This window comes from Sapajus apella, unplaced genomic scaffold, assembly GCF_009761245.1.
Source record: "Sapajus apella isolate SASKATOON/1434 unplaced genomic scaffold, GSC_monkey_1.0 scaffold4, whole genome shotgun sequence".
Classification (NCBI taxonomy): Eukaryota; Metazoa; Chordata; class Mammalia; order Primates; family Cebidae; genus Sapajus; species Sapajus apella.
In genome coordinates, this window is record NW_022436944.1 from 30,324,390 (window position 1) to 30,349,471 (window position 25,082).

A 25,082-nucleotide genomic window follows, 5' to 3' on the forward strand; every position below is an offset into this window, starting at 1 on the left:
CTGGGCGCGCAGCCACGTTGACTGCTGCAGCCTTCCCTCTTCGGCGAGAGCTAGCCAGTCAGCTGGCCGAAGGTGCGCCCTTTCCGCGGTCGGGAGGCGCAGTTCCAGGAGAAAGGCCGCGAGGGCGGGGCTTGGGGCCGGGCGAGGCTATTTCCTCACACCGCGGTTAGTCAGGACTAGAGGCCGCGTTCAGGCCAGTGCGGAGCGCCACATGGCGCGACCAAGCCGGGGCCCAGCGTTGGCGGGCACAGAAGCAGTGTAAATGCAGGAAGCCTGAGCCCACACTGGGGAAGGATGTGCCAGCTAACGAATGTTTCACCACAGCCCACATGCCTGGGAGAGGGAATTTGAGAGCACGTGGGGGAGGGGCGGCGAGAGCTGTCGGCTCGCAGAGAGCATGCTCCGTCCTGAGAGCCGAACTGGACAGCCAGGCATGCGCAGTGAGCCCCGGGTGGGTTGGCAGCGGTGAGGGACTGGCGCGAGCGGGCTGATGTGTTTATCCGGTTTTCTGGGTGGGCGGTCAAAGCGCACGCGTAAGGGCGAAAGGCGGCGGAGCTAGGTAGCGGTTTGCGCATGCGTGGAGTGAGCCGGTAGCTCTGGGAGGCTGCAGAAGGGGCTCTTAGAGGAGAAGCAGGGGAAAAGGGAAGCAAAGGGAGAGGAAAGGGGGAGGGGTGAGAGTGTGCTCTGCGCATGCGTGCGAGCTCTAGCGACGACGGCGGCGGGGGAGTCTCGGGGATGACAGTGGCTTTGCCCGTTGGGGTAACGGTCGTTGTCGCCAGCAGGGCCTAAGACGCGGTACAGCCCGTAGGATCCATTAAGACCGCAGCAGCCCGGGCCCTACCGACTTGGAGTGGCGCGTGGAGTCGGGGTGAGGGCGGCGAGGCACGGGAGGGGCCTGCGGCGGGGCCTTGCTGTGTGCGCTGGGCGGCGGCGGGGCCTGGCGGTGTGAGTGCTCGCCTCCCGCGGCTGTGCAGGCGCTGAGGGCGGCGGCAGCCGTCGTGCTCGCGGAGGAGTCGTCTGTGTGTGCGGCACCGAAAAGATGGCCGGGCAGTGAGGGGGCGGCGCTTGCGTCTGGTGACCCCGGAGTGTGCGACTGAGGAGCGAGGGGCGCCGCCGCGGCCCGGCCGGGCCTGCTCCCCGCCCCCTCCCGCCAGCCGGCGGCGGCCCGCGCACTTCCTCCCCGGCCCTCCCCTCCGGGTGGGGGACTCGCCTGCCTTGCCACCTCGGGGAACGGCGGGCTGCGACCTACCGGGCGGAGAGCCAGGGCGCAGTCTGGGCCCCGCGTCCGATATGGAGAGAGCGGCGGCGGCGTCCGCCAGCCGCAACAGCAACCTTCGTCGCCGCCGCGGCGTCTTGCACTAGATCCGGGAAGCCGCCGCCCGACCGTCGTCCTTACTGTCTCCGCCGCCTCCGCGCCCTGCACTGGGATGGAGTAAGAGGCTCTGTAGCCCGGGAGAAGCGTGCGGCGCCTCGGACCGGGCCGGGGCCTGCTCCCGCGCCCGCCAGCTCGATCTGAGGAGGCGCCTCCGTGTCCGGAGATGCAGCTCGAGCGCAGGCCGCCCGCCGAGCTGCGGGGCTAGACTGAGCGCCGAGTCCCGCCCCGAGCGCCCAAGCCGCCGCGTTCTGTGCTCTGTGGTCGCTCCGGACGAACTCGAACGCTGGTCTCTATTTTTTATATTTTTGGTCTGGAAGTCTCAGGGACGGAGGGGCGCCAAGGCCCCATGTGTGGGAGGATTGCTTCAGCTCCACAAACTTGCACGGATTTTGGTTACTTGTTGGGCCAATGGTTCGGCTCTGATTTCTTCCGAATTGGTGCAAATTCGCCGTCGTTCTCTGGCTGCTTACAAAGTTGGATCCGGAATTTTTTTTCAACCGGGAGCCATTGGTGTCGAAGTGTCTGCAATGAACCCCGTGAATGCTACTGCTCTCTACATTTCCGCGAGCCGCCTAGTGCTCAACTACGACCCCGGAGACCCCAAGGCGTTTACTGAGATTAACAGGCTCTTGCCTTACTTCCGACAGTCTCTTTCGTGCTGTGTTTGCGGTAAGACTCTTTTTATTGTTCTCTTTTCAATGCTTGATTTTAAAAAGCCGTCTGGGCAGTGGTAACGTGAGCGGGTTGACGGCCTGGTGGTTGGTATTAAGGTTTTGTTATTTGTGCAGCGCTGTATGGTCATTAGTTTTGAAACTTGCCGATGGACTTTTGCCCGGCGTTTCAGAAAGGCAGAAAACCCTTTCAGACCGCTTTGTGCAGCGGCGTTAACGTTCAAAATGGTTTAATTCGCCTCGGTTCATCTGGTGGTCGTGGTTTAAGTGGGGTAAGATGCGTGCACAATGCTGTTTTTTTTTTTTTTAACCTTTGCCGCGGGAGCTGATTTCGTACCTACGGCGGTTAAAAGTGGTTAAACATGATGAAAACATACACATGTGGCTTGTTTGCATTTCCCCAAACTGGTGTTTTGTGAGGGTGGTGGGCTAAGCTGATGAACCCACAGTTGGAGAATTCGGTGCGGAACTTTCCCCCAGGTTCTTCCACAAATGCTTTGTCGGTTTGACGGTTAACAGTGAGCCGGGGAAGGCTGGTGGCACTCCCAAGTGCTTTTTAGCTGGTGGGATTTTTACTTACCACGTTTTCGTTTTGTGGTTTAACATACTTCGGCTTTGTCAAGGGTTATTTGAGATGTTTTTGTTCAAAAAAATATTAACTCGTGTTGGGTAAGATACGTTTAAATTATTTTTAAGATAAAAGAGAGATGCTGGCCGGCCGCGGTGGCTCACGCCTGTAATCCCAGCATTTTGGGAGGCCGAGGCGGGCGGATCACGAGGTCAGGAGATCGAGACCATCCTGGTTAACACGGTGAAAACCCGTCTCTACTAAAAATACAAAAATTAGCCGGGCGTGGTGGCGCGCGCCTGTAGTACCAGCTACTCGGGAGGCTAAGCCAGGAGAATGACTTGAACCCGGGAGGCAGGGGTTGCAGTGAGCGGAGATCGCGCCAGAGCGATACTCCGGTCTCAAAAAAAAAAAAAAAAAAAAAAAAAAGATACGCTAAATTGTTTAAGGAAAATGTCTCAAAAGTGATGATAATTTGTGTGGTAACTATGCATTTATAATAATTGCTTTCTTTTCGAAAACCTGGACTGAAACGTTATACAAAGGAAAGGGCAACTGGCAAAGCAGTAATATATATATGCGCCACTTAATATTCTACTCCAAATTTTAAGGTTTTGATGATCCACGTTTAGTCAGAACCTGGAAAATTCAGGCACTTTAAGTCTTCCATTTTATTTAATGTTAGATGAAGAGTAATTTGGGACAGTTGTGGTTGAAGGGAGAATTTATATTCATTTGAAATTTATCCGGCATTATGTATATAGATCTGAAACAAGACACTGAGTGGTTGAGAAGAGGTGGCGGTGGTGTTTTTTGCAAGACGGTGCTTAATGTTATAAACATTTAAGTGAGTAAATGATTAAGTGCCACTCTGACTAGTAACTGACAGTTAACACCTATATTGAGGAGTAGTCGCCCAGGGCAAATCACTTAACTAACCTGGGCCTCAGTTTCTTGGCGTATAAAATGAGTGTTTTCGGCTAGATTCAGTTTCCTTTTAGCTTAAGTTTTACAAATACAAGTGTATTAAGAATTTGCTTGGTTTCATGGTAACCTCTCACTTTACTCTCACTTTTATGGTGTGTGTGTTTTTTTTAATGTCTTTACATATTTTGATGGCTTGAGGACTGAGGAAATCGAGCTGCTATAGCTTCCTCTCCATATAGTTTTTTCTTTATCTGTTTGGCCGACCGTAAGGGTGCTCCTATGGTGAGGTAGGGAGTGGAGGGAGGATCTACTCTGTCCTCCTGAAATAGCATTTGAGAGTGATGACATTATCAGTTAACGTTTGCGTAATCTGGCAGGTCCCCGGTTTACCAGGTGGGTGAGACCTAGCTCTCTAAGGGGAAAATGGTAAGGTTTGAGTTGTGTAGACCACCACTATCCTAAAACTATTAATTAGAACTGCAGAGGTTTTAAGTTCTTATTAATAGCTTTAGGATATAGTGGTGGTCTAATTGAACATTTTTTGAAGTTCTGACCTGGACTTTAAATAATGGCATTAAAGATAAAACTACATTTAAAAGTCCAACTGTAGCTTTTTTATTTTTTTATTTTTTGTTAGTCTTGGCAACACTAGGGGAATTTTTTGACAGTAGGGCTTTCTTATCTCCCATCATCCTGTGGAAAAGATGTGAGTTCTACTTCTCCTGTATAACTGAGTACCTGGCATTAGTTTCAGTAATACGGATGTAGGTTCAGGGTTCCCCCCAATCTCTTTGGACATATGTCTGTGGTTATCAAGAGATAGAAAAAAAAAATCAGTTATCAAAAAAAAAAATTAAATAAATAAAACATCGATTATTTGAATTCAGCTCCAGCATTTACATATCCTTGTACCAAGTATGTCTTAAGACTTTTTTCCTTAGCTCAAAAGCATGAGTGCGTTCAAATTAATGTGTGCATGTTTAATCTTATTTCATGAAGATAATACACATGTAAAAAATTAAGTTTAATTCTGTCTTGAAACAGTAGGGAATTTGTTTTAACAGGTCCTGTAGATTTGACCCAATACCTGGACTACCTTTTCTTTGTTTTATTCAACTGTTTTATTCAACTGCCATTTTACATAATTTCTCTTTTAACTGAATTGATGTTTTTGCCTTTTTAAACATGCTTTGTATTTTCCTTTAAAAAAAAAAATCTTTGCTTTCTTTTTTTTTTTTTAAGGTGGGGTTTCTCCATGATGGCCAGGCTGGTCTTGAACTCCTGACCTCAGGTGATCCACCCACCTCGGCCTCCCAAAGTGCTAGGATTACAGGCATGAGTCACTGCGCCCGGCTTTTTCTTTTTTTCTGTTTTGTTTTTTTTTTTTTTTTTTTTTTTTTGAGACAGAGTTTCGCTCTTGTTACCCAGGCTGGAGTGCAGTGGCCCAATCTCAGCTCACCGCAACCTCCGCCTCCTGGGTTCAGGCAATTCTCCTGCCTCAGCCTCCTGAGTAGCTGGGATTACAGGCGCGCGCCACCATGCCCAGCTATTTTTTTGTATTTTTAGTAGAGACGGGGTGTCACCATGTTGACCAGGATGGTCTCAATCTCTTGACCTCGTGATCCACCCGCCTCGGCCTCCCAAAGTGCTGGGATTACAGGCTTGAGCCACCGCGCCCGGCCTTTTTCTGTTTTTTAAAATCTTTGTTTTCTTAAGTTTCTTCTGCCTAAAATACACTTTTTTTTTTTTTGTTAAGGCCTAACTCAACTCCCTGCCTCCTTGGTGAAATCTTCCTTGCTCACTGCAGCAAAAAGCTACCTCTGGCCGGGGGCCTGTAATCCCAGCACTTTGAGAGGCCAAGATGGGCTGATCGTTTGAGATGAGTAGCTGGAGACTAGCATGGTCAACAAGCGAAACCCTGTGTCTACTAAAAATACAAAAATTAGCTGGATGTATACAAAAATTTTAGCTGGGTGTTGTGGCTGGTGCCTGTATTCCCGGGTACTCGGGAGGCTGAGGCAGATCTCAAGATCTCCTGAGGCAGGAGAATTGCTTGGACCTGGAAGGCAGAAGTTGCCATGAGTGGAGATCTCGCCACTGCACTCCAGGCTGGAAGACACAGTGAAACTCCATCTCAAAAAAAAAAAAAAAAAAAAAAAGTTATCTTTGTCCTCTAAACCTTCTGTAACCCTTTGTTCCAGTCATAAGGTATTTTTAACTCCTTTCAGTGCAGTTTTTATAACAGTCTGATTCTCCTGATATATGTAATAAACTTCTTAGGGAAGACACTATTTTTTCTTATACATTTTTGTATTTTTTTCTGCTTCACACTCTTTCCTGTCCAATGATTTACATGTAGGTGCTTATGACAGCCTTAGAGGAAGAGGTGAGGGAGGGAAAAGGTCCTTCAAACTTCGCAATTAGGTTGAAATTTGGCTTTTGTACTGTGTAGGTGCATTGCTTTAACTTTTTGCTGCAGTTTTCCTGTATCTCCTTCAAGTTTGTTTATCTAAATTTGTATTATGTGTGGGCTTATTTTTAAGTGGTTTGAAAAAACTTTTTGTTGAGACAGGATCTTGCTGTGTTGCTTGCTGTGCCATCTTAGCTCACTGCAGCCTTAAATTCCTGGATTCATACAGTTCTTCACCTCAGTCTCCTGATAAGCTAGAACTACAGGCCTTCACCATCATGCCTAGCTAGTTTTTAAAGTTTTTGCAGGGATAGGGTCTTGCTGTGTTGCCCAGTCAGGTCTTGTACTCCTAGGCTCAAGCTGTCCTTGATCTCCCAAAGTGCAGGGATTACAGGGGTGAGCCACTGTGGCTCTTGGCCTGAAAACCTTTTTTTTTTTTTTTTTTTTTTTTTAGATGGAGTCTTGCTTTATCTCCCAGGCTGGAATGCAGTGATGAGATCTCAACTCACTGCAGCCTCCACCTCCCGGGTTCAAGTGATTATCCTGCCTCAGCCTCAGGTGTGTGCCACCATGCCCAGCTAATTTTTGTATTTTTAGTAGAGATGGGGTTTTACCATGTTGCTCAGGATGGTCTCTTGACCTTGTGATCCGCCTGGCTCAGCCTCCCAAAGTGCTGGGATTACAGATGTGAGCCACTGCACCCAACCTTATGGACATTTTTAAGAAAGGCTGAAGGAGAAAACCTTTGGTTTGTGTGAGCAGCAGTAAATTGGGTTTATCTGGAAGGAAGAGCCCTTGCTCTGTAGTGCTTATTCAGGGGCCTTTTTTGTGGAGAGTTTTGATGCCAGGCTAAGGAATGTGACATTCACTCTGTAGACCTGTTTCTTTTCTTTTTAAAAAATATGTTCTGCAGGCCACCTGAATCAAAATCACCTAAAAGCTTATTAAAATCCAGATTCCTAATCATCACACCAGACTGAGTGAATTAAAATCTCTGTGGACCGGCTCTTCTGATCTGCGTTTTAACTGCCCATCTTGATTGGAATGGGGATTTGCAAATCAGTGTTATAAGCATTTGAAAAGTATTTAAGTCGGATAGTGAATTGAAATTGTTTTAGAAAAGATTAACTTGGAGGCGGTGCCCTATAATCTTAGCCCTTTGGGAGCCCAAGGCCAGCTGATCACGAGGTCAGGAGATCAACACCGTCCTGGCCAATGTGGTGAAACCCCGTCTCTACTAAAAACACAAAAATTAGCTGGGCATGGTGGCACACACCTGAGGCTGAGGCAGGATAATCACTTGAACCTGGGAGGCGGAGATTGCAGTGAGTGAGATGGAGTCACTGCACTCCAGCCTAGGTGACAGAGCAAGACTCCACCTCAAAAAAAAAAAAAATGGGGGGTCAAATATTTATTTACTTATTTTTTATTTCAGATGGAGTCTGTTGCCATCTCCGGTGAGTGAGATGGCGCCACTGCACTCCAGCCTGTTTCCCAGGCTGGAGTGCATGGTGCGATCTCAGCTCACTGCAACCTCCATCTCCCGGGTTCAAGTGATTCTCCTCCCTCAACCTCCGGAGTAGCTGGGACTACAGGCACCCACCACGCCCAGCTAATTTTTTTTTTCTTTTTTTTTTGTATTTTTAGTAGAGATAGGGTTTCACCGTATTGACCAGGCTGGTCTTGAACTCCGACCTCAGGCAATCTTCTCACTTTGGCCTCCCAGAGTGCTAGGATTTCAGGGGTGAGCCACTGTGCCTGGCAAAATACGATTTGGTTGATCTCTAATAAGAGGATTCTTTAATGAGGCCTGAATAAAGTGGTAGGAGTAAAAAGAAAGGGAACAACATAAAATGAAAAGGGAATATTTAATCATTCTTACGGTTATCAGAACATTTTAATAATTTGAAATCTATTGTGTTATCTTTGTCACAGTTGGGCTTATCTTGTTATGAATGGATTAAATGAGAAGTTTCCGGGTCTTAAATTGGGAAGTATGTCTAGCACAGTGCTTTCGCATAATATATACTTGATAAAATGTACAGCTAATCCTTTATATCTGTGGGTTCTGCATTCGTGGATTCAACCAACCTTGGATCTAAAATACTAGGAAGAAAGTTGTGACTGTACTGAACATGTGTGGACATTTTTTTTGTTCATGATTCCCTAAGCAATACAGTATAGCAACTGCTTTATAGTATTACATTGTTTAGGTATTATAAGTAATCTAGAGATGATTTAAAATAGCAGTCCCCTACCTTTTTGGTGCTAGGGACTGATTGCCTGGAAGACTGTTTTTCCACAGGGTGGGGGGATGGTTTCAGGATGATTCAAGCATGTTAAATTTATTGCGTACTTTATTATCATTACATTGTAGTGTGTAATGAAGTTATTATACAATTCACTATAATGTAGAATTAGTGGGATCCCTGAGCTTGTTTCCTGAAAGGGTCCCATCTGAGAGTGATGGGAGACAGTCACAGATCATACAGCATTATTCTCATAAGGAGCGTGCAGCCTAGATCCCTTGCGTGCACAATTCACTATAGCGCTTGTCGCTTATGACAATCTTGTGCAGAGCTCAGGTGGTAATTTGAGCAATGGGGAGCGGCTGTAAATACAGATGAGGCTTTGTTTGCTCCACCCGGCTCACTTCCTGCTGTGCAGCCTGGTTCTCAATAGGCCAAGGACTGGTGCTGGTCCATGGGTTGGGACTTGGGGATCCCTGATTAAAAGAACAGAGGAGGATATGCATAGGTTATGTGCAAATATTAAGTCATTTTATATCAAGGACTTGAATCATCTGCGGATTTTGATATTCAAGTGAGATGTGGGAACCAGTCACCCATGGATATCTAGGGACTACTATACAATGATGGTGAAGAACTGACAAAATCTGGCAGTTTGATACAGGCACATGGGAAAAATTGAAGGAGTCAAAGAGTGACTTAGTTCATATCAGAAATGAAGGAAGGAAGGTTACTGACTTTTGGGGAACCTGAAGAGTTGAAGTAGGTAGTCTGGGGTTGAAATAATGTAGGGACAGCCCAATTAAAATACTCTTGGGGGATTTTAGCAGTATGGTATTGGCAGTTGAGCTGAATATTCTGCAAAATAGCCATGTCATTGTTTGATGACTTTTTTTTCAGAAAACCTTAAAATGGCTTCCATTTTACCCAGATCACCTTCTCTGTATGTAATTGTCTTCATTAATTTTAATTCTGTCCTCTGGATAATTGAGAAAGCCTTTGGTACAATTTTGCTTTTCAACTGTTGGAAGACAGTTTTTGTCATTCCTGAGAAGTTGTGTCCTGGCTGAGCGTGATGGCTCACATCTGTAATCCCAGCACTTTGGAAGGCGGAGTTGGGCAGGTCATCTGAGGTCAGGAGTTACCTGGCCAAGGTGGCGAAACCCCGTCTCTACTAAAAATACAAAAATTAGCCTGGCGTGGTGGTGCATGCAGGAGAATTGCTTGAACCCAGGAGGTGGAGGTTGCAGTGAGCTGAAGTTGTGCCATTTCACTGCAGCCTGGGCAACAGTGAGATTCTGTCTCAATAAAAAAGGAATTGTGTCGTAAGTTATTCTGGTAGCATCCTTTAGTTTCCTCTGAAAGTGTGATTTTTGTGTTTATATCTGGAGTATTTTAGATATGATTAGAGATGAGATTATCTTTTATGATGACTTGGACAAATTAGTTTTTCTATTTCATTTGTAATCTAAGGTTGTTGAACTAGAGCCGAAATTTGCAATGGCCCAATCTCGGCTCACTGCAACCTCCACCTTCCAGTTCAAGCAATTCTCCTGCCTCAGCCTCCCGAGTAGCTGGAATTACAGGTACCTGCCATCATGCCTGGCTAATTTTGTTTTTTTTGTGTGTGTGTGTGTGTGGTATTTTTGTAGAGATGGGATTTCACCATGTTGGTCAGGCTGGCCTCAAACTCCTGACCTCAGGTAATCTGCCTGCCCTGCCTCCCTAAGTGCTGGGATTGCAGGGGTGAGCCACCGCGCCCGGCTCAGAACTGTAGAATTCTAATGATGTTGTAATCTTCAATTATTTTTTGAAATTTTATTACCCAGCTTAGAGTCAGGATTGCTTTATATTGTTTGGTAGTTAGAGAACAGTTGTCGGTTCACCGTGTTTCTGGTCAATTAAAACATTTTCACAGGTTAGTCAATGGTATTGTTCACTGTCTCCTTTATCTTTACAGACTTATAGTAGTTGTGTCAGTTATTGAGGGAGTGATGTTGAAATTTAAACTATATGTGTTTTCAGTTTCCCTTTTTAGTCTGGTTTTATCAGTTTTTGCTTTATGTATTTTGAAGCTGTTGATAGGTTTATGAAACCTTTCTGAACTTATGGAATATAGTTACTATAACTATCATTTTAATAACTTTAATTTCTAGCCTGGGCAACATGTCGAAACTCTTCTGTCTCTACAAAAAAATACAAAAATTAGCTGGGTCTGGTGACACCTGCCTGTAGTCCCAGCTACTTGAGAGGCTGAGGTGGGAGGATTGCTTGAGCTCAGGAGGCAGAGGTTGCAGTGATCTGAGATCACACCACTCCACTCCAGCCTGGGTGACAGAGTGAGACCTTGTCTCCAAAAAAAACTTTCGTTTTAAAATTTTTTGTAGAGATAGAGTTTTCCCTGTGTTGCCCAAACTGGTCTTGAGCTCTTGGCCTCAAGTGATCCTCCTACCTTAGCCTCCCAAAGTGCTGGAGTTACGGGAGCAAGCCATCACATTTGGCTTAATGTAATTTTCATTTTTAATGTTTTTGTTTACTAATTCTATCGTCTGTTTCATTCCTGGGTGTGTTGCTCAGACTGGTTTTTCCTATCATCATGGGTTATATATTCCTGCTTCTTCCATGGCCTGGTTAATTCTGATTGGATGCCAGCTATTGTGAATTTTACCTTGTAAAATTTTACATTGTTGCTGGATATTTTTGTACTATAAATATTTTTGGGCTTTGTTTTGGGATGACGTTAAGTTACTTGGAGACTGATCCTTTTTAAGGCTTGTTTTCAAGCTTTTGTTAGCAGAGTCACAGCAGCCTTTAGGGACTAGTTTTTCCACGATACTGAGGCAGAAACCTTCCGACTACTCATCTGATGCCTTGTGAGATTTCTCACTTTGGGTAGTAGGAGGAGGAATTACTCTGCTGCTTGCTTCTTGAGTTATGGGGATTGTTTCTACTGTTTCTTTCTGGGGCTTCTCTGGTAGCTTCCTTTACACACATGTACTAATTAATCAGTACTCAGTTGAAGACTTGAGAGGGACCTGGTATACCACTCTGGACCTGTTTCTCTGTGCAGGTCTGTTATCTCTGTACTCTGCTCTGAGAAGTCCAGCTGTCTTGGCTTCCAGCTCTCCTCAACTCAGGGAAGCTCTCCTCCCCGAGCAGCCCCCACCCCCCCACCCCCCGCGCCCCAATCCAGGCTTTGGATTGCCCCTCCTGGTGCCTTTTGACCTGAAAAGTATTCCCAGGAAATAAGCTGGGACAGTTGTAGGGTTTATATTTGTTCCCCCTTCTAGGGATCACTGTCCTGTTCTGCCTGTTGGTCAGTATTTGAAAACCTGTTGTTCTCTCCTGTTTTTTAGTTATTTCAGTTAGGAGAGTAAGTCTGATTACTCTGTTTTTGTCTGGAAGCAGAGTAAGATCACATTCTAAACTTAACGTTTTATACAAAGCCACTAGCCATATGTGACAATTTAAATTTTGTTTAATTAAAAGTAAATGAAATGTAAAATCCTGGTCTTCCATTATCCTTAGCAACATTGTAAGTGCTCAGTAGCCACATGTGAGTAATGGCTACCTTATTGGACACTGCAGATATAAAACATTTCCATTGTTGCATAAACTTGTACTGGACAGTGTCACAACAATTAAAGAACTTAGATTTGTTCTGGAAAGCTCTGTGAAGATTGAAAGCTGCCTTCAGTGTTTTTGTCTTGTTTTTCAAGTTTTCATTAAAAAATTTTTTTTAAAAATGTTTTCTTCAGACCACTTAAGTTTTGATTTTAAGACATTGAGCTGGATGGGGTTATGAACAGATTTTTGGAGCTTACCCTTTATAGACCTCTAGAACAGTTTCTTCAACTTAGTGATCAGGTTCAAGAAGGTATTTCACAGTGTTCCTGTAGTAAAAGCATTTCTGTTATTTTAGAAAAAGAGATAAAACATTTTAACTATTTATCTTCCTTTAAAATGAGGTAATTTGAAGAGATGTCAAATGGGCATGAGACAAATAGTGGTGCCATAACCAGTTGATAATTCAGCTTAATTCTTCCTTCGTGAAGGTTTCATATTGTTTTAGTCTTAGTCATGTATTTTATTAACTCTTACTTGTGTTGTTTCAGTTCTTCATATATCCATTCAATACACCAGCAGAGACAAGAACCATTAAAAAAGTCGGTAACGAAATACTAGATGTGAGCATACAAATGTAAATGATTCTAAATATTTGGTTCATGATTTTTGTTACTCTTTATTTATTTTTTTTTTATTTGGAGTTTCTGTTGCACAGGCTGGAGTGCAGTGGCACGATCTCGGCTCACTGCAGCCTTGGCCTCCTGGGTTCAAGTAATTCTCCTGCCTCGGTCTCCCAAGTAGCTGGGGTTACAGGCATGCACCACCACACCTGGCTTTTTTTTTTTTTTTTTTTTTGTATTTAATACAAATGGGGTTTCACTATGTTGGTCAGGCTGGTCTCAAACTCCTGACCTCGGATGAGCCACCCACTTCGGCCTCCCAAAGTCCTAGGATTACAGGCTTGAGTCCTGCCAACTCTTTTTTTTCTTTTTTTCTTTATAAGTTGTCTGTGTTGCCATCCTGTATCTCAACAGGTTCTTGGTAATATTTCCAAAGGCAGTGTTAAAAAGAGAAAATACAGCGTTACCCAGTATTGCTTTTTCTTTTTAGAGACCAGAGACTATTCTATTCATACTTGGAATGTGTTATTTGAAGTCTTTGTAGATGCCAGTTTGAAGCCACTTTTAGCTTATCACTTAGTAACAAAATACAAAAATTGCTAAAAAAAAAAAAAAATATCTTGACTGGCAGCGGTGGCTCATGCCTGTAATCCCAGCACTTTGGGAGGCCGAGGTGGGAGGATCATCTGAGGTCAGGAGTTTGAGACCAGCCTGACCAACATGGAGAGATCCCGTCTCTACCAAAAATATAAAATTAGCTGGGTGTGGTGGTGCATGGCTGTCGTCCCAGCTACTTGGGAGGCTGAGGCAGGAGAATTGCTTGAACTTGAGAGGCAGAGGTTGCAGTGAGCCAAGATCCTGCCATTACACTCCAGCCTGGGCAGCAAGAGTGAAACTCCGTCTCAAAAAAAAAGAAAAAAAATTCTTAGTAGAAAACATAAGAAGTCCAAATATCAGGGCACATTACACATAGTTTTGCCCGTGTAATGTATTACATTTTAGCTTACATTTTTAACGTTCGTAAGTTTACAAACAAGGCAGGCCATTTTATTGATTGATTGATTGATTGATTGAGATGGAGTTTTGCTCCTGTTGCCCAGGCTGGAGTGCAAGGGCGCAGTCTCAGCTCATTGCAACCTCTGCCTCCCAGCTTCAGGTGATTTTCCAGCTTCATCCTTCCGAGTAGCTGGGATTATAGGCATGCACCACCATGCTTGGCTAATTTTGTATTTTTAATAGAGACCGGGTTTCTCCATGTTGGTCGGGCTGGTCTTGAACTCCCAACCTAAGGTGATCTGCCCATCTCAGCCTCTCAAAGTGCTGAGATTACAAGCATGACCCACTGTGCCTGGCCAACATTTTAGTTTTATTCTTATTTTTAATTTTTTTTAGAGACAGAGTCTTGCTCTGTAGCCTAGGCCGGAGTGCAGTGGTATGATCTTAGCTCACTGCAACGTCCGCCTCCTGGGTTCAAGTGATTCTTTTGCCTCAACTTCCTGAGTAGCTGCCTTGGCCTCCCAAAGTGCTGTGATTACAGGCTTGAGCCACCATGCCCAGCCCAAGATATGCCATTTTAAAGTAGCTATGTCACCAAAATGGATTTTAAAACTAAATTTAGATAAAAAATTGCCTTTGTATGCTTTGTTAAAATGATCTTTCTAGTATAATCTTGAGTAATATGCTGATTAAAAGTAGCTTTTCCCCAGTAAAATCGTTTCATCACATTTGCTACTTAAATGATGAAACTATTAGAAAAATTCCTCAGGAGTTCTTATTACTGTTGAAGATGACTTCAAGGGAAGAAAAGTTACAGTATTTTTAGTGATTCCTAATTCTAGTTGTTTATCAGAATTTGGGAAGCCTTTAAAAAAATACACATTCCTTGTTGGGCTGGATGGCTCATGCCTGTAATCCCAGCACTTGAGATTCCAAAGCAGGTGGATTGCTTTGAGCCCAGGAGTTCAAGACCACCCTGGGCAACATAGTGAGACCTTGTCTCTACCAAAAAATAGAAAATTAGTCAGGGGCGGTGGTGCCTGCCTGTATGTAATCCCAGATACTCGGGAGCCTGTGGTGCAGGGATTGCTTGAACCCAGGAGGTTAAGGCAGCATTGAACTATGATTAAAAAAGAAAAAGTGAACAAAATGAACACCTGTGACCAAATTTGAACACGTGGTTCATGACCATTGCACTAAGATTATTATAGCTAATTGAGAGGCTGAGGCAGGAGGATTGCTTGAACCTTGGAGGTTGAGGCTATGGTGAATTCTGATTGTGCCACTATTTTCCAGTCTGGGTGACAGAGTGGGACCTTAAGAGAAAAAAAACCAACCAAAAAAAACTACGTTCCTGGGCAGCATCCCCAGATTCGAGTAGGCCATGCAATTCTGATAATAATCCTTTGATGGTTGTAGTGCTGTCTTGGAATACTCTGTGTGTGAGGTTAAAAAAAGTGTGTGCCAGCTGGGCGCAGTGGCTCAAGCCTGTAATGCCAGAACTTGGGGAGGCCAAGTCAGATGGATCACCTGAGGTCAGGAGTTTGAGACCAGCCTGGCCTACATGGTGAAACCCTGTCTCTAATAAAAATAAAAAAATGTTAGCCGGGTGTGATGGGGGGCGCCTGTAATCCCATCTACTTGGGAGGCTAAGTCAGGAGAATCGATTGAATCTGGGAGGCGGAGGTTGCAGTGAGCTGAGGTTACACCACTGCACTCCAGCCTGGGCGACAGAGTGAGACCCTGTCTCACAAAAAAAAAAAAAAAAAAAAAAAAAAAAAGGGGGGGGGGGGCGTAAATTTAAGCAATGCTGTTTTAAGGTTTTTGACAGCTATAGAATATTCAGTTTTAAGATGCTAATGTATCTTGGGATGGCTCTCTAAGAGGGTAATAAAACAAACCTTCTGGTTCTATGGAACGCCAGTTTGGGAAATTTGGATCTAGGTTTACATTGATTTATTGGTTTGTTCAGCTATGAATCAACTTAATTTTGCCTAATTGACCAGCCTGTATTATCGTATTGATAATAATTTCGTGAGTGACCATCATAGCTTTGCTAAAATAGGAAAATAATGGAATATTATAAAAGTGCTCTCTAACCACAAACATTCTATAAAAGTCTCCCCTGCTTAGTTATTAAGATAAACGATGTCTGGCACTCTATTTTAGTTCTTACTAGAATATGAAATGAGGCATGGCTTGAGGATATGAATATGTTGTGGGTCTGAGTGGTTATACATCATCGATTTAATAATCTCTATGAGTTTTTGTTTTTTAATGGTAGTTGACTAGTGAAACTTACCTTAGGTAAAGTACTGATCTATCATCCAAAGATGATGCAGTACAAAATTAAAGAAACTCCGAAGTTTAACCATTCAGGTTTTTGGTAAACAGCTTGGCTTCAGTAATGTTTATACTTTTAAAATTGTGGTGTTTAACTGTTCTTTTTCTTTTCTTTTCTTTTTTTTTTTTTTCCAGACAGAGTCTCGCTCTATCACCAGGCTGGAGTGCAGTGGCCCGATCCCGGCTCACTGCAACTTCCGTTTTCCAGTTTCAAGCAATTCTCCTGCCTCAGCCTCCAGAGTAGCTGGGACTACAGGCGCGCACCACCACGCCTGGCTAATTTTTTGTTCTTTTAGTAGAGACCGGGTTTCACCATGTTGGCCAGGATGGTCTCCATCTCTTGACCTCGTGATCCGCCCGCCTCAGCCTCCCAAAGTGCTGGGATTACAGGCATGAGCCACCTCGCCCGGCCCTAACTGTTCTTTTTCTTCACCTCCACTCCCCTGTGAAATTGGCATACATGTTTAGCTATCACCAGTCTCTCAATATAGGGGTACTTAATGATAGAGTGAACTACAGTAATTAATCAAGTCAAGTGGTCAGAATATTCTACTTTGTAGCATCATTTTTAGTGACTTAGTCACATTTGTCATATTATTCTTTTCTTAATTAAAATGCGTAGTTTTCTTACATGATTATTTGTGCTAGGTATTTTAAAGAAAATAGTTTATGGGTCTTTGGAATCCAGCTGATCAGGGATATTTAAAGGAGCTAATACTGGTTTGGGCATAGCTGCTTTTGAATATTTAGAGAACTAGCAATTTCTTCAAAACCTTAGTTATTTTGATTTGCTGATTTTTTTGAGGCAAGTAGTTGCTTTTTGGTTTAGTACTAAAATAAAGTGGATGGAGGTTTACAGTAATGGGTTTTAAGTGCTGCTCAATAAAAAATTTAAAGAAGAAAAGCAGACCTGGGCTAGGAAACCTCACCAAGAGTAAAATTATGCTGTCTTAGGAGAGTTCTTGGGTCTCAAATTCATTTCTTTCGACCTGAGCTTATTATCCTTTATAGCAGTGTGTAAGTCTGTTTGTGTTGCTGTTAAGGAATACCTGAGGCTGGGTAATTTATAAAGAAAAGATATTTATTTTGGTTCATGGTTCTGTAGGCTGTACAGGAAGTATGGTGCCGGCATCTGCTTCTGGTGAGGGCCTCAAGAAGCTTACAGTCATGGCAGAAGGCTAAAGGGGAACAGGCCTGTCACATGGTGAAAGAAGGAGCAAGAGAGAGAAGGGGGAGGTCCCAGACTTAAAAAAGCAGATCTCATGTGAACTGAGGGAGAACTCATTAATTACCAAGGGAATGGTGCCAAGCTATTCATGGGGAACCTGCCCCAACACCTCCCACCAGGCCCCACCTGTAACTTTGGGGATTACGTTTCAACATGATGTTTGGAGGGAGCAAACATCCAAACCAAATCAAATGGCATTCATGATGCAGGAATTTTGTCTAATGGAAAAAAAAATTTTTTTCTGAGACAGGGTTTCACTCTTTGTTGCTCAGGTTGGAGTGCAGTGGGGGCAGACATGGATCATTGCATCCTCTGTCTTCAGGGTTCAAGCAGTTCTTCCACCTCAGCCTTTTAAGTAGCTGGGACCGCAGGTGTGTGTCACCACACCTGGCTAATTAAAACAAATTTTTTTTTTTGTAGTGACAGGGTTTCACTCTGTTGCCCAGTCTGATCTCAGATTCCCAATGCTGAGATTACAGGCATGAACCATTGGGCCCAGCTGAAAAGTTTTTTTTTTTTTGTGACAGAGTCTCATTCTGGTTGCCTAGGCTGGAGTGCAGTGGCGCGGTCTTGGCTCACTGTAGCCTCATCCTCCTGTGCTCAGGTTGTCCCACCTCATGCTCCTGAGTAGTTGGGATTACAGGTGCATGTTCCCACGTCTGGCTGATTTTTTGTATTTTTAGTAGAGACGGGGTTTTGATGTGTTGCCCAGGCTGGTCTTGAACTCCGGGACTCAAACAGTCTGCCTGCTGTGGCCTCCCATAGTGCTGGGATTATAGGCATGAGCCACCATGCCTGGCCAGCAGCTGAAAAGTTTTTAAAGAAGTTTGGACTTTAAAATATGCCTGCACACAAGTATATTGGGCAAAAATATAGTCTTACTTGTCCAAGAACAGTTGATTAATTTGTGCCAGTTTGGGAATGATAAATATTATCGTCTTTTTAGGTTTGGCTGAATCCAGAGATTATTTTCATGTATATGTACCTAGAATAGAATATATCCTGCTAGTTATGGTTTGGAAACATACTCGACATCTTTAATTTTGGAGTTTAATTTTGGTGCTATAATTCAGAGATTTGAAAAAGTCTGAGAATGCCTTGCTAAGTGATGGAGTGGCAGGGCTTAAGCACAGAGTTTGGCATGTAGCTGGGCCCCAGGAATTGTTTACATATGTAATGAAGAAAGGAGAAATGTTTTTTTCAATGAAAATAGCCTAAACAGTTCACTCTTCATTTGGAAAAGGTAAAAAAAAAAAATGGGGAAATTTAGATAAATTGATTGTGAAATGATTATTGTTTTGGCTCTTATCTCATACTCTGTTGTTGTTGTTGTTGTTGTTGTTGTTGTTGTTGTTGAGATTGGGCCTCTGTTGCCCAGGATAGAGTGCAGTGGTGCAGTCATGGCTCACTTGTAGCCTCAAACTCCTGGATTTAAGTGATCTCCCAATTCAGTCTCCTAAGCTGGGACCACTGGCGTGTACCACCATGCCTGGCTAATTTTGTTTATTTTTTGTTGAAACAGGGTCTCACTATGGTGCTCAGGCTAGTCTCGGACTCCTGGGTTTGAGTGACCCTCCTCCCCCAGCCTCCCAAAATGCTGGGATTATAAGTGTGAGCCACTGCACCTGGCCTATCTCAGACTTTTGACATCAGTGGGAGAAGTCTGTTCTCCCACTTTTATATATACCTTGATATTGCTGGAGACTGAATCTAGGCTGAATGGATTATGACTCAGATTCAGCGTACTCTCACATCACAAGAAAAATACAGTGTATGTATATATTTGGGTTGATCAGCATTGGTTTATTGCCATTTACATTCCTAGAAAAATTGTATAAATGAATGAAAACCAGCTTAGTCTAATCATGAGTTTAATATATATGTATTTACTTATTTTCTACATGTGTTACACATGAATACATTATACAGACATATATTTAATATACACATACACATTCTTTAGCTAAGGTTTCTGATGCTATAAATTCTTAGACTGATAAATAGGCTGAGCTTTGTTTTTGTTGGAATCTCTTTTACACAGAAGATAATACAATGCTTTATAGCATATATGTTCACTTGAAGCATTTAAGCTTAACTTTAAAAACTGAAGTTAGTGCTGCTCCAGTTTTTGTGCAGTAAGGATTTGCTGACCCTCACAAACCTGTTATTGAGAATCCATCCTCCCCTTCCTTTCCCTCTTCTTGCCTCAGCTACTATCCATTATTGCCAGTACCTGTTCCTGTTTCTTCTTTCCAATTAAAGATTGTATATCTTGTGGCTAACTATTCTTCCTATAGCTCAGTCTCTGTAATCATTCTTTTTTGGGAAGGGGCAAGAAGCTAAAATTGTCTCTGCATGCCATGAACTTAATAAAGTAGAAGTACAGACAGTGCTAGATAAGTGAAAAGAATTCTAGGCTGGTAATCAGTAGCCTGAGCCTCTGTTTGTCATTGCTACTAACCAGCTGTGTAATCCATGAAAGTCCATCTTGGTTAAAATGAGGCCACAGAACAAGTGATTACCAAGGTCATTCCCAGATTTAATGTTCTTTTTATGATTCCCTCATTGTACATTTATTAATGCTGGCTTATGTGCCAACACTAGTTTAAAGATGTAGAGATAAATAAGTGAGACTCAGTGAACAATGACAATATAATGGGATTAAGTGTCATAATAGGAGAATATGTGAAGTGCTCTTTCAACAGATTGAGGGAGGATAATAAAGAAAGGCTTCATCTTAGAGGTCATAATTTGTGTTGATTCTTGAAGACTAATTGACTATGCAAGGCAGGAAGGAGGACATTCTAGGAACAACAAATCATGGAGGATGAATAAGCATTGCATGTTTTGGAATGGTCAGTGGTAGGTAAGAATGGTGTGTGGAGTTCTTGGAGAAAGTTTAGTGAAATGAGATTTGGGGTGGGAGGCAGGTAGATAGGGGCTAGATTCTGGAAGGTCTTACATGTCATTCCAAAGTCTTCAGATTTTAAAGTTCACTTCAAGGGTTTTCAAGAGAAAGACATATAATCTTGTGTTTTAGAAAGATCACATGGTGGTAGCGTGGAAGGTGAATTGATTAGAGTAGGTAAGGCATGGAGGTAAGCTGGAAAACTCAGTATTCAGGGTGAACAATGATGAAGGTTAAACTAAGGCAGGAGTAGTCATGTAAATAAAACCTGAGGGGTGAAATTGGCAGATTTTTATAAACTACATGCAGGGAGAACAGTTGGATGTGGAATGGAGGTGAAGAGTCTGGATGGTTTCAAGGTCTTTAGTTTCTGAATCAGTGATAGCGTCAGTACCAAAAAAATAAGGGATGCTGGAGGAAGAGCGAGCTTTTAGGTGGGGATTTATGGGAGATAACATTTATGTTTACTTATGTTAAGCTCGCGTTATCTGTGAGAGATGAAATTCCTAGTAGGCACTTAGATACTGGGTCTGAAGTTCAGGGGAGAAAGATTTGCGTTAAAGATACAGATTCAGAAGTAATCAGTTTATGAATAGTAGTTAAAACAGCTTTATGGGCAATTGCTCTAGAAGGGAGTATTTCTTGCTGTGTCCCTCAGTCTGGAATGCAGTGGTGCGATCTTAGCTCACTGCATCCTCCATCTTCTGGGTTCAAGGGATTCTCATGCCTCAGCCTCCCAAGTAGCTGGGATTACAGGCACACTCCATCATGCCCGGCTGATTTTGTATTTTTAGTAGAGATGGGGTTCGCCATGTTGGACAGGCTGCTCTTGAACTCCTGGCCTCAAGTGATCTGCCCACCTCAGCCTCCCAAAGTACTGGGATTACAGGCGTGAGCCTGGCCCCTGTAGGTCAATTTTAGTTTGAATGGCGTCTTTTCTTTTCTTTTTTTCCTCTCTCTCTCTCTCTCTCCCCCCCCCCCTCCTTCCTTTCTTTCCCCCTCCTCCTCCCCTTCTGGCTGGAGTGCAGTGGCACTATCTTGTCTCCCAGGGTCAGGCGATTCACCTGCCTCAGCCTCCCAAGTGGCTGGGACTACAGGCTCATGCCACCACACCCTACTAATTTTGTATTTTTAGTAGAGACGGGTTTTCACCATGTTGGTCAGGCTGATCTCGAACTCCTGACCTCAGGTGATCCACCCACCTTGGCTTCCCAAACTGCTGGGATTACAGGCATGAGCCACCGTGCCCAGCCCATGTCTCTGTTTCAAAAGGGGAAAAGATTCATGATCCTCATAAGCTTCTGTACAGCAATTTGTACATATTTCTTTTTTTTTTTTTTTTATTAGCTCATGAACTGAAGATGTACATATTTGTATGGTCAGATTCTCAGAGGGGTCTGTGTCTCAGTAAGGATGACTAAGGGTGACTGAAAGGGAGTAAGGAGAGTAGATCCTATTAAGGAAACATGGGAAATACTAAAATTGTTGAGGAGACAGAAGAGGATGTAGAGGAGATGAGGAAGATGGTGTTAGGGGAGAAGGTAGGGGAGCATTTCAAGGAAGAATAATGAACCAGAAATGCCCACTAGATTTGAGATTAGCAATTTTTGCCTTTCATTAGAAGACTGATTCTGGTGAGAAGCTTCAGCATAGAAATAACTGGATAGGGAGTTGGTTGAAGGTGGAAGTGAGAGAGGGTATAAATAACATTAGGCATGGGTAACTGTGGTGGAGTATGGGAGGTATGTGAGCCAAAGCATTGGAGGGAGAGGAGGGCTTACCTAGGAGGTAAGAAGAGAAGGGTACTGTGTGTGTGTTTGTGTTGTAGGGGATTGAGTATGAGTAAGATGAGAGAGGTGGAGAGAGGGAGAATACTGAAATATTTAAACCTACCAGTAAATTTGGAAGCATGATGGAAGCATGAGAAAATTGACATAAGTAGAAGTATTCAAGCTTTCATTGGACTTTATTTTGTCACGTTTATAGAAAATTTCTACATACAGGCCAGATGTGGTGGCTCACACCTGTAATCCCAGCCCTTTGGGAGGCCAAGGTGGGTTGATTGCTTGAGCCAGGAGTTCCGGTTTCAACTACTCAGGAGGCTGAGGTAGGAGGATTGCTTGAACCCTAGGAGGTTGAGGCTGCAGTGAGCCATGATCATGACACTGCACCTCATCATCATCATAAGTGACTAGGCAACAGAGCAAGACCCAGTCTACCAAAAAAAAAAAAAAAAAAAAAAAAAAAAAAAAATCAACATGCAAAGTAGAATAAAACATTCACATACCTATCAAGTCAACATGATAACTAATGAAATAATGATACTCAAATCCAAGACTTTTGATACACCCTTTATAGACGTAGCCATATGTCTTGGAATCGTCAAATTTTACAGCTGAAAAGAACCTAGACATTTAGTTAATAGCTTTAAGAAACTGAGGATCAAATCTGTTAGAGGCACGCTATTGTTATTTATGACATTGTTTTACTCAAAATTTGCCAGACTTGGACAGTTACAGAATTGCTCATTGTAGTGGATGCCATGATGCAATACCCAAATCCCCACTTAAGGATTAGAGAACTTCATTCTCTTAGCTAGTGGGTGTGCTGCTGAGACTGTGAGACCTGTCTGGGAATCGTCCTTGGCTGAAAAGAGCAAACTTATTCAAGGTCACATGCTGAGAGTAGCCTGCATCAAGGTTCTGGTTCATTAAAGTACCTGGCTCCTTGGACCCAGCATAGGACAACCCTAAGGAGTCATTGAGCTTTTAGAATTTCTGTTGGGTCATCTGAGGCCTTTGTTGTGAGTACATCCCAGCCCCTTTCTTTCTTCCTTTACAAGTAATAATCCTGAGAGCAACCCTTGATAAACTTCCTGTGCACTAACCTGTCTTAAGAGTTTGCATGGCCAGGGATCTGATTTCTAGCAGTGACTAACTTTACAGTTCCTTTTGATTTGTAACAGAGCAATGACTTGCTAAACTTTTTATTTTATTTATTTTTTATTTTTTTTGAGACAGAGTCTTGCTCTGTTGCCAGGCTTGAGTGCAGTGGCCCGATCCCGGCTCACTGCAACTTCCGTTTTCCGGTTTCAAGCAGTTCTCCTGCCTCAGCCTCCCGAGTAGCTGGGACTACAGGCACACACCACCACGCCTGGCTAATTTTTTGTATTTTTAATAGAGACGGGGTTTCACCGTGTTGCCCAGAATGGTCTTGATCTCTTGACCTCGTGATCCTCCCACCTCGGCCTCCCAAAGTGCTGGGATTATAGGCATGAGCCACCGCGCCTGGCTGACTTGTTAAACTTTTAAGGATCTAACGTGTCTCATTTTTTTCGTGTTTGTGAGACATAACCAGGTAAATGTTGAGTAATAGAATTGTAATAACATAATGAAAGAAAATGATTACTTTCTACAGTGTCAAACATACAGAAAGCATTCGTCATTAGGACATGTTTTGGGATGGAGCAAAAAGTAGAATACTGTTTCAAACATATTGAACAAATACTGGCATATAATTGGCCTCTTTTCCCTCCCATCATTGTTAGGGTTGTGCTGCCGCTTTTTACATCCTTTTATAAATTAAAGGAGTATTCCCTTGCCAGTTTGAGGTCTGGCTTATACTCCTTTTTTGGCCTAATTTGAGTTATTTAAAAATACCGACAAAGTTTTTTTCTTTTTGGTCATCCTGTAGAAAATGGAAAGCTGTGAAGTATATTTGAAACAAATATGGTTAGATTGAGTCTGTATGGAAAGGCCTTGCACTTCGGTCCACAGTAGAGTGACTGTAGTTAACAATGATTTTATTTTTTGTAGTTAACAATGATTTTATTTTTTGTTTTGTTTTGTTTTTGAGATGGATTTTTACTCTTGTCTCCCAGGCTGGAGTACAGTGGTGTGACCTTGGCTGACTGCAACCTCCGCCTCCTGGGCTCAAGTGATTCTCCTACTTCAGCCTCTGGAGTAGATGGGATTACAGGCATGTACCACCATGCCCAGCAAATTTATTTATTTATTTATTTATTTATTTATTTTAGGTAGGGATGGAGTTTTACCATGTTGACCAGACAGATCTGAAACTCCTGACCTCAGGTGATCCGCTTGCCTCAGCCTCCCAGAGTGCTGGGATTATAGGTATGAGCCACCGTGCCTGGGTGACTTTTTTTTTTTTGAGATGGAGTTTTGCTGTTGTTGCCCAGTCTGGAGCGCAGTGGCGTGATCATGGCTCACTCCAACCTCTGCTTCCTGGGTTCAAGCGATTCTCCTACATCAACCTCTGGAATAGCTGGGATTACAGACGTGTGCCACCACACCTGGCTAAGTTTATATTTTTAGTAGAGACGGGCTCTGTATGTTGGTCAGGCTGGCCTTGAACTCCTGACCTCAGGTGATCCACCCACCTTGACCTCCCAAAGATCTGGGATTACAGGCGTTGAGCCACCACATCCAGCTGATTTTATTTTTATTTATTTATTTATTTATTTTTGAGACAGTGGCGCGATCTTGGCTCACTGCAACCTCTGCCTCCCAGGTTCAAGCAGTTCTCCTGCCTCAGCCTCCCGACTAAATGGGACTACAGGCGCGCACCACCATGCCCAGCTAATTTTTGTATTTTTTTTAGTAGAGACGGGGTTTCACCATGTTGGCCAGGATGGTCTTGATCTCTTGATCTTGTGATCCTCCTGTGTCGGCCTCCCAGAGTGCCGGGATTATAGGTGTGAGCCACTGTGTCTGGCCGATTTATTGTATATTTCAAAATATCTTGAGGCAGAGCGCAGTGGTGCTCACCTGTAATCCCAGTTACATGGGAGGCTGTATTTTTGTACTAAAAATACAAAAACTTAGCTGGGCATGGTGGTGCGCAACTGTAATTCCAGTTACTCAGGAGGCTGAGGCAGGAGAATCGTTTGAACCCGGAAGGTGGAGGTTGCATGAGCCGAGATTGTGCCACTGCACTGCAGCCTAGTTGACAGAGCAAGACTCCGTCACAAAAAAACCCACCAAAAAAACAAAACAGATCTCTCTCTCTCTTTAGAGGAGTGGATTTGGAATTTTCGCAACACAAAGAAATGATAAATGTTTGAGGTGATAGATATTCCAGTTAGCCTCATTTGATCATTATACATTATATGCTTGTCAAACATCACGTGTATTCCCATACATATGCACAAAAATTATGTACCCATAACGGTTTAAGAAAAAAAAAAAAAAAAAAAAAAAA

General features: G+C 43.4%; 1 protein-coding gene across 2 annotated transcripts in view; it reads left to right on the forward strand.

The window, feature by feature from the left end:
- The first annotated feature begins 341 nt into the window (after positions 1-341).
- MSL2 (MSL complex subunit 2) overlaps positions 342-25,082 on the forward strand; it is a 42,759-nt gene continuing 18,018 nt past the window's right edge. Inside the window, exon 1 of one of the 2 annotated variants that reach the window (XM_032265797.1) lies at positions 342-451. Coding sequence is in view for 1 of the 2 variants with exons in the window: in XM_032265783.1 (XP_032121674.1) it covers positions 1,903-2,044 (142 nt within the window). In the remaining variant the exon portion in view is untranslated. The other variant, XM_032265783.1, reaches the window with a different exon arrangement.